The following is a 9650-nucleotide window of genomic DNA, read 5'->3' on the forward strand; positions in this document are numbered from 1 at the left end:
GTACATTTACCCTGATAGAAGATACCCATATCAGAATTAAAAAAGTACACTTTACATAAATTGGATCATTGGATAAAGCATAGAACTTATTGGTTTCTGATGAACACCAGACTTACTTCGCATGGATCTGTAAGAAAAGAGAAATACAGAATACATGACGAATTTAAGGTGCACAAAAGAGGAATTTTATTTTCATTTACCAAAAAATTACATGCCTCTCTTGCAAATAGCAATCGGGTTACAAGGGTGACGATAACAACGTGGTGTAATAATTTCACACGTTTCCTCTGTTTTACAGCTGGCTTCCTATGAGGAAGAAAAGATGATGAAAGTCTTGCTCTTAATAATGAATCAAAATATAACTTGAAATACCTAAGATCATTATTTCTCAAATAGGTTAGAATTTGAGAGATCACAAAACATGTATGAGAGGTTAGAGAGAGTTGAGTTGAATATTTGACTTACATCACACATAGACTGTTTGGTGACACATTTTCCAACTGTTGGGCAACCGCCCCATCTGTAGCATTGTACCTGCTCTTCTATACAAACCTCAGCATCCGTGCACGTAAGATCCTATGAAATCACGTGGGCACAAGGTATCAGTCAGTTACATTGCGAGGATACACCAGGCCCTAGTACATCGAGAAAATAATGCGACGGAAAACGATCTTACCCGACAAGTAGCTGAAAAACGAAAAATAACATTATTGAAGAAAAAGATGAGAATCAACACTTTTTCTTCTTCAGATGCGTAAAAAAGTTTTGCCGATTAGTTTAATTAGGGATGTGGGTTAAATTCTCTAATCGTTACCTGCGCGGCAGTATGGACGTTTCATATATCCCCATCCGTTGCCTCCTTCGCATATTTCATCTGCTTCGCAGTTACCCTTCAAAATGTAAAATGAGTGATTTTTAAAATCAACAGAGTTAGAAAAAAAAATTGAATTAATTCAGATTATTGAAACTTACACCGCATGGGTCGGAACTAGCTGGAGAAAAAACAAAACAAACGCAAAAATGAAATAACATTCAATAGAATAATGATTCATACGTAATTCTGTAAAATTGCTTTCTTTAACTCGTTTATTCGTAACATTACCGGTATTGTTATCAGTGCGTGCTTACCGTTAACAGAATGATAAGCAATGACAAGAAAAACGAGGAGACTCATTAACGATTGCATCGTGTAAGATTTAGATATATCTCACTGATACAAGCTGAAAGAATGACTTTATAAACAATGCTTTCAAAATTTGTTTATATACGTTTATATGTATGACATAAAGGGCACAGCCGACGTACGTAAACTACGTCCCACGGATGCGTCCAGCAGGTGTATTCAATAGAATTTTTTGGTAATTGTCATCAATTTAATGATATTTTTCGTGATAAAGTCTGTTTAAGCTACCTACATGATACCACGTGTCGATAAGATAAATTATTCTAAAGGTGCACACATGTGCCGTTTGGATTTCTTCGTAAAAAAAACTCCTAAAAGAATCGAATGGATCAATAGACGCTTTAATGGTTGATGGTGTCAGTCACATCTTGTATGAATATCCATAGGGCGTTATTGATACTTTGGTTTGCTTAAAAAGATATGTGAAATTCAGAATTTTTCTTCAAAATTTTGATTAATCGATGTATAAAATGATTTTATCTTTTCTGTTACAACTTGTTGGCGGAAAATTATCTATTTGATCACACCGTATATACATATGGACCGCTCCAAATCAAAAAGAGATCCAAACTGACTATAGAAATCTTAGCCAAAGCAAGGATATATGGATATCCGAAATCTATCTGTTGCCATGGACGAGTTTCAAAAGACGTCGTCAATCCACTGTCAGAGCGTAAGTACTGACGATACACTGCGAAGAAGCTGAATCCATCTCCAACTCTAATCATCTTTCAGGACTTATCTATTATGGTGATTCCATTTAATTCTTTATTGTCTTAACTGTTTAGTTGTTATGGAGGCGAGATCTTCTCTAAGAATCAGCACGAATGCTGCGGTGGGAGTATACACGCTAGAAATGACTGTTATCGCTGTTGTGCTGGACTGTTTTGGTACAACGTCAAATACGACAGATGCAGAAAAGGACACGTGGATATCAGGGATACGCCATTGAATATTCACTGCCCGTCTCAGTGAGGCCGTCATATTCCTCAGAATCGGCTGTGGACTTTATATAGCAGCCCATTTTTATTCGACTGAATATGTGTCGCTTTGAGTTCAGAAGACAGTAGATTTTAACTTTCCGCATAGTATTCGCTTGGCTTTGTAAAGTGTCTTGTATTTTGGAACATAAATTGTGTCAGTATTCTAGGTTGGGGCCAAAGCATTAAAAAATTGTGTAATTCGGTTGAGAATCACCGTACCATATATAACACAATATAGTTGAATCATTTTCTTTGTTGCGAACAAAAACTTAGATCATTTAGTTTTGTTGAATAAAAATTTCTTGGAATGACTCGGTGAAAGTGGTTGGTTGAATAGTATACACAAAGATACGACTTAACTATTAGAAAATATGGAAATTGATAAGAAATGCGAATCATTTGAGGAATCCAAGAAAGAATTTCTTTATTGTTTCGCGTTAATGAATAAAGATACTTTATATTTCAAATCTTGCTGTCCTCATGGTTTTCTTCAGTGTGCGGGGTAAATCTAAAAATTATCAAATATCACATTGTTTGGTTTCTCATGGTCTGAACTGGTGGATTTGTTGTCATTTCATGATTTACACTTACCCAATAGAAGCAAGCAAGTTGGATGCCTTTATTCAATCATGTTGTTATCCCCTGTAATAATTCCAAGCTGCAAAAAACCGCGAATACACAATATGTTAAAACGGCCCAACACACTCCACTGATCATAGTTAAACAGTTAAACATGGCTAGCAGATATTTTCTGAGTTTGAGCTCTTACCTGGTACACAGGTCGGTACCATCGCTTGTGCACAAGGATAGCCAGGATGACATTCTGGTCGCTTCACGACACACTTTTCATGAGGATTACATCGTCCCTAAAGAAAAAATGGATCATCAGATGGGTAGGCCTATGAATTCATGAATAGAATGACTGATTATCAACATTCAAGTCAATTATTCATCCTAATAGAGTAAAGATTACTTACCTCGCATGGATCTGAAAAGAACGAAATTTTCGAAGATTATATAAACAATTAGGTTTTTATTTGTTAATTTTCCAGATGTTTATATATTTCGACATACCCGTTTTCTGGCATATAGCTTTCGGATGACAAGGTGGTCTGTAACATCTGGGCTGAATAACCTTACATTCTTGGCCGTCTGGACAAGTTACAGCCTAGAGTAGCAGACAAACAATGAACATTTTATAAATACGTATCAAGATATCTGCCCACGTTCTTTAAAGCTTGAATTATAAATGATATAATAGTTTCAATATTAATCAAATAAAAATTGTAGATCGAGCCATATATGGACGTAATCACAGATAATCAATCATAATCATTACTTAATACAAAATCCATTCTAAATGGATGACAAAACAACAGAACTACGAGGTGACATCATGTTTTGGCTGTGTCCTGACTTACCGCGCAAAGAGAAGCTTTCGCCACGCATACTGGTGTACCATCACATGGAGGCCCGACACAAATCTTACAAAATTCATCATCGGAACATTCCTTATCCTGTCGGTTCGATATTGAGATAAATATTAATGCACTAAATAAGTAGTATAAAATCAAATTACCAGAATAAATATTCCATTGGAGATGATCTTAAAAACGCCCCAATAATCATAATAGTAGAACTCGTGGTTTCACACACAATGTTGCCTTGCAAGTGGCCCAACAATGCAGTCCGAGCCGTCACCTAACAGGATTTAGTTTCATCCCAGGCGATGGATTTACTTGGAAAATAATTTCAAATTCCATTAATGCCGATATCATCAGAATAGAAAATAATTTTGACTTACAGGCGTCCTTAGCTGATATTAGAAAACAAACATGTATAGCTTACCCGACACGTTTCTGAAATAGTTTTTGAAATGTGTTAGTTAGTTTTTTCCTTTCAGTACCTCTAATACAGTAATATATGGACAAATGAAACTTACTTGGTCTACAATATCCTCGCTTCTGTCCATGCCAACCCCATCCGTGGTGGTTTACTTCACATATTTCATTTGCTGTACATTTATCCTGATAGAAGATATAAATATCAGAATTGAAAAAATACACTTTGCACTAATTGGATCATTGGATAAAGAGTGGAACTTATTGGTTTCTGATGAACTCGAAAATGCTTACTTCGCATGGATCTGTAAAAAATGAAAATACAGAATACACGACAAATTTAAGGCGCACAAAACGAATTTATTTGCAAAAAATTATATATACCTTTCTGGCAAACAGCAATCGGGTTACAAGGGTAACGATAACAACGTGGTGTAATAATTTCACACGTTTCTTGTGTTTGACAGCTGGCTTCCTATGGGGAAGAAAAGATGACAAAAGTAATAAATGTTCTTGTCAATGGATTAAAACATAACTAGTAACACCTACGTAGGTCAAATTTTTGCAAAATAGTTAAAGTTTGAGAGACCATAAAACTTGTTTAAGAGATTAAAATTGAGTTGAATACATGACTTACGTCACACAGAGACTCTTTGGTGACACATTTTCCAACTGTTGGGCAATTACCCCATCTGTAGCATTTTGCCTGCTCTTCTATACAAACCTCATCATCTGCGCACATAAGATCCTATTAAATCACGTGGGCACAAGGTGTCAGTCGTTATCAATTACATTGCGGGGATACACCCAACCCATTCCGTTCTGTACACAGAGAGAAAATAATGCGACGGAAAATAACTACTTAAGTAGATTTGAATTCTTACCCGACAAGTAGCTGAAAAAAGAAAAATAACATTTTTTGAAAAAAGAGGACGATCAACTTTTTATTTTTCCCAAATGCCTTCAAACGTTTTCACAGATTATAGCGATGTGGGTTAAATTCTCTGATCGTTACCTGCGCGACAGTATGAACGTTGCATATATCCCCATCCGTTGCCTCTTTCGCATATTTCATCCGATTTGCATTTACCCTTCAAAATATAGAATGAGCGATTTTTAAAATCGACAGTTAGAAAAAATATGATTCGATTTGATTCTTGAAACTTACATAGCATGGGTCGGAACTAGCTGGAGAAAAAACAGAACAAACGCATGAATTAAATAACATAAATTGATGATTCTGATTTATAAATCTTTGAAATAGTTTCCTTTAACTCGTTGATTCGTACGTATCATTACCGGCATTGTTATCAGTGCGTGCTTACCGTTAACAGAATGATAAGCAATGACAAGCAAAACGAGGAGACTCATTAACGAATGCATCGTGTAAGATTTAGATATATCTCACTGATACAAGCTGAAAGAATGACTTCATAAACAATGCTTTCAAAATTTGTTTATATACGTTTATATGTATGACATAAAGAGCACAGCCGACATACGTAACATACATCCCTCGGATGCGCCCCGCAGGTGTGGTTAACTGATTTTTTGGGGTAATTTTCATCAATCTATTGTTTACATAATACCACATGTCGATAAGATTGATTGATCCTATGGTGCACACATGTGCGGTTTAGATTTTTTCTTAAAAAGATCAAAAGAAATCGAATGGGAATAGACGCTTTAATGGTTGATGGTGTCAGTCACATCTTGTATAAATGCCCATTTGGCGTTATTGATACTTTGGTTTGCTTAAAAAGACTTGAATCTTTTAGATTTTTTCTTTAGAAATTTTGATAAAATGATGTACATTTATACGCAAAATGATGTAATCTTTTATGTTCCAACTTGAAAATCATGTATTTGATACCAATTATCGCATCGAGATAGAGAGAAAGGGAGAGAGAGAACAAGGTTGCATAAGGACACGATGTTCCGCTGGTCAATAAATACATAACATTATCATACGTGATTAGATACTCTTTAATCAGAAGACACTTAGGCCTATACTGTTAGTTCGACTGTCTTGTACGACAACAAAATTACATATTCAATATATACGCATATGTTATGCAAACTACTGTCCTTAAGTCATTACGGTTTGTCATTTAACTTCTAATTTTCTATCTATAATTGAATAAAACAGATTTGTCCTCTTTCAATTAATTTGACTCAACGGAAAGGAACAGCGACCGAACACATTGTTGTCTTTACAGTCAAGAGAAGAAAAGAAAGGTATGAGGGGAAATGCGTATAGTCACCGTGTTCGTTTGATAACCATCATTTAGAAACAATGAAATAACCGATGTATATAGACACAGCTTTATCGATAGATAGGTAGGTATACCTGTTGTTGTTTACAATAGTTGCCTAGTGACATCATTCGTAGGACGCTTCTACATATTGATTGTTTCTCCAATATCACATGATCGGAGATAACTTTATCCGGATGTTAGGTTAAACTGAACCGCGCTCACTTTTGAGGATTTTAACAACGGTTCGATACAGCTTCATTTGTGAGGAATATTTAGTGCTCTCTGAATTCGCCGAAGACATCGGTAGCGCATCAGAAGAGGAATATTTAATTTTTGAAAGGAAAAAAAAGTAGTTAACATAATGAGATTAAGTCTAGATCTTATTACGTATTTGGCAGGTAAGTTTCACGGCGAGGTTATATCCATACACTTAATTTCAATTTTTCGTCAATGATCAAATTCTTAAAAATACTGCATTCCTCCATGGTTGTTTATAGCTCTGAGAAATCGTCAAAACAACATTTTTTTCGATGTGACGTGAATTGGATTTTAAGAAGTTGTGCCACCTTTTTACTTTTTGTCTTTATAAAAGCTTATTTAAAAAGTTCTATGTTCTTGATGATCAAACAGCGATTGCATGATGTGTTTTTCGAGGTGTTTACGAATATATATGTGATAATATCGACTATATATCTTTAAATTATTTAACATCATCCTCGGTCGGGACATTTCTTGCTGCCAATACGGTGCATATAACTCTTCTGGCGAATAATAAAATATTCACTAGGGGAATAGCTGCATTTGTTAAGGTTTTTATTGTTTAACTTCTAGGGTTGTTCATAAATGGCGGTTAATTGCGACAACCAACACAATAGAAAGTATACTTATCATATCACGAGAAAACGAGAAGAACTTATGATATTGAATTAGTTCATTTTCAATGAGTTATTTCTGAGTCAAATCCTTACTAATGTAGAATCAAATATTACTGTGGAACTGGATACTGGAGCCGATAGTTTGAGAGTCAAATCGACAGTTAATAATGTGTTGTTTTCAGTTATTCTGAATTACTTAACTTATCATTCTACCTGATTTTACGGATTTAACATCGGATGAATGATTTTCCTTTTTTCACTTCATATAAAACGGTTTGATGGTATTCTCTTTCGGTCTATCCCTCGGCGTTGCGCTGGAAATCAGATCATTAACGAGACGAACGTTTCTGATCAATTCGGGTCCACGGATCGCTTTCACTCTGTATCAATAGCCCTAGACAATTAACATACACAGTTCCGAGCTCTTCGTATTTATTCATATATGAATTATAGATCTAACAGAAACATACCGCATCCATAGTTCTAGAACAAATAATATTTTGATAATAATGATGATGATAATAATGATTGTATATGCCGAACTTATAATACGTTATAATATTTCTTTTGATGCAATTCTCTTCATAAATTTACTCAACGTAGGAACTCGTAAATAGTAGAAGGTGGAATGATAATAACAATGATAAACAATTGGTTTGTAAGATTCGTATTAAGAACTATTTAAATATGTGATCATTACTAGTATAGATATGAATCAATGGGTGCACTAAGCGTATTACTGAAACGATTCTAAAGATAATTCGATGGTTTCGTCTAAATACATATATTCGAACAAAGTTCAGGTGTCTTCTTCCTATAGATGAAAATGAATTCTACGTATTCTATTTATCGTCGAAAATGTATAATATTCTATTCTAATTTCTGGAATGAAATTATTTTTTTATTGGGTTTTATATTCTGTAGTTAGTGCTGTATTGATTGTTATGGCTGTCAGTTGGAGTGATCGCGATTTTGATGACGGTGGAAAAGGTAACTAAACGACCTCCATATATAATTCAACGATGGACGATACTGATGTTCATTTCCGTTATGATGCGTATTTCAAATCCTCCATTAGTAAATTACAAATGGCCTCGTTGTGTTGTAAGTGGCCTGAGTCAAGCTTGAGTTAAAAGCAAATTATTTGAATAATGCATGAACAATGAATATGTATGAAATAATTCAAGCTAAATGGTCAAATATGGATATGGTTATGGGAAGAATGAGCCCCGTTTTGTAAAATAATGATATTCTTATATTTAGAATTATACGAAGACAATGTATTATCTTTCAAACATCGTGCTAAGAGGTAAGCAACATATCTTTTATCGATCACTTAACACACGAATCAGTTCATGAACATTTACCTTTTGTACGAAATAGTCTCTATCCGTACTTTTTATTTCCTCCCAAGAGCGGCCCAAAAGAGACGTTCAAACGTCGTGCAGAAGATGAAAGTGCAAGCAAATAAAGATAGGTTAGCTGAAGTTTGAGATATTTCAAAAGGATTTTCAATATCCGATGGGTCCAAATGATATTGCTTTCATGCGACCTCGTAATTTTCTTTTTGTCAGATTTAAAGATCAACTGAAAAAGATTATTCCAATTAAAGCAACTAAAACATTTGTCAAAAGCCTTGCAAATAACTTACAAGAAAAATCAAACGGTCGACAGAAAACACTGATGTCCGGTAAAAAGATTTCCCGTCCAAAACCGAAGTCTGTTAAATTGGTAAGTTTTATCCTATATCGTTGAATCGAACCCGTGCTGAGAGATGTGGATATCCGAAAATAAACAAGTAGAGCTTATACGTCACATCATTGAAGAATTTTTCCCTTTGGAAATTATGAACGTTGTGCAGAAATTCATTCTGTAGCTTTAATCGGTCACTATATATAGTTATAAATCTCTCTCGATTCATTCTATTCTAGAAAGTGCAATTAAAAGCAAAATCGAACCGACTGAAGAAAGCTAGAGAAAATAAATTGGTGTGTAACGCCAATATCGATGCTGTAACATTAAAGAGGTACTCGGGTCACTTCGAATCAAATGATATAACATAAAACGAATATTAATTATTTGAAGAAATTGAGGAAATTACTGATATATATGGTGCAAAATATGAATAGTCATGGTAAAGATTTTTTTGAAAATTAAATGAAAAAAATCTTAAATAAAATAATGATATCAGGATGTTCATTACATCGTGTTTATATGCGAAACAAACACAAATGAAAGAAAGTACTCACGTTGAAATGATATTTCCAGTAAACTTGTAAACCTTCGAAATGATAATTGCCTGAAGAAGATACCGTGTAACGTCATTATGGACGCTGTTACCAACTATAGTAAATCAGCGGAATTCCCCAGAAAACCAAAGGTTAGTATAACGTGATTTTTCATTATTTCTAGATATCATAATGAGTGTTGATTGAAATCGGTATTCTCTTTTTCAGCCATCCGTATTAGGAGCAATGTTTTGCAGATGCATGTATTCATTCAACAAACTC

The 9650-nt window shown here is 34.5% G+C and overlaps 1 protein-coding gene across 1 annotated transcript; it reads right to left on the minus strand.

Annotated features, from left to right (window-relative positions):
• Window positions 1-112: 112 nt before the first annotated feature.
• Window positions 113-5312, minus strand: LOC141903352 (uncharacterized). The gene is made up of 13 exons (XM_074791456.1): window positions 5307-5312; window positions 5023-5098; window positions 4892-4902; window positions 4645-4755; window positions 4392-4482; window positions 4302-4312; window positions 3588-3683; window positions 3241-3334; window positions 3144-3154; window positions 815-890; window positions 677-687; window positions 466-576; window positions 113-127 (listed from the first exon to the last, which is right to left on the minus strand). The coding sequence occupies exons 1-13, from the start codon at window positions 5310-5312 to the stop codon at window positions 113-115; spliced, it is 720 nt and encodes a 239-aa protein (XP_074647557.1).
• Window positions 5313-9650: the final 4338 nt, after the last annotated feature.

Source organism: Tubulanus polymorphus, chromosome 4 (genome assembly GCF_964204645.1).
Source record: "Tubulanus polymorphus chromosome 4, tnTubPoly1.2, whole genome shotgun sequence".
NCBI lineage: Eukaryota > Metazoa > Nemertea > Palaeonemertea > Tubulaniformes > Tubulanidae > Tubulanus > Tubulanus polymorphus.

What these genes read in the sequence shown, in the direction of transcription:
- LOC141903352 (XM_074791456.1), bottom strand. An exon ending in CCAAAGAGTCTCTGTGTGAC is followed by an intron (nt 4,483 to 4,644) that starts GTAAGTCATGTA and finishes TCTTCCCCATAG; the next exon opens with GAAGCCAGCTGTCAAACACA. An exon ending in CGAAAGCTTCTCTTTGCGCG is followed by an intron (nt 3,335 to 3,587) that starts GTAAGTCAGGAC and finishes CTGCTACTCTAG; the next exon opens with GCTGTAACTTGTCCAGACGG.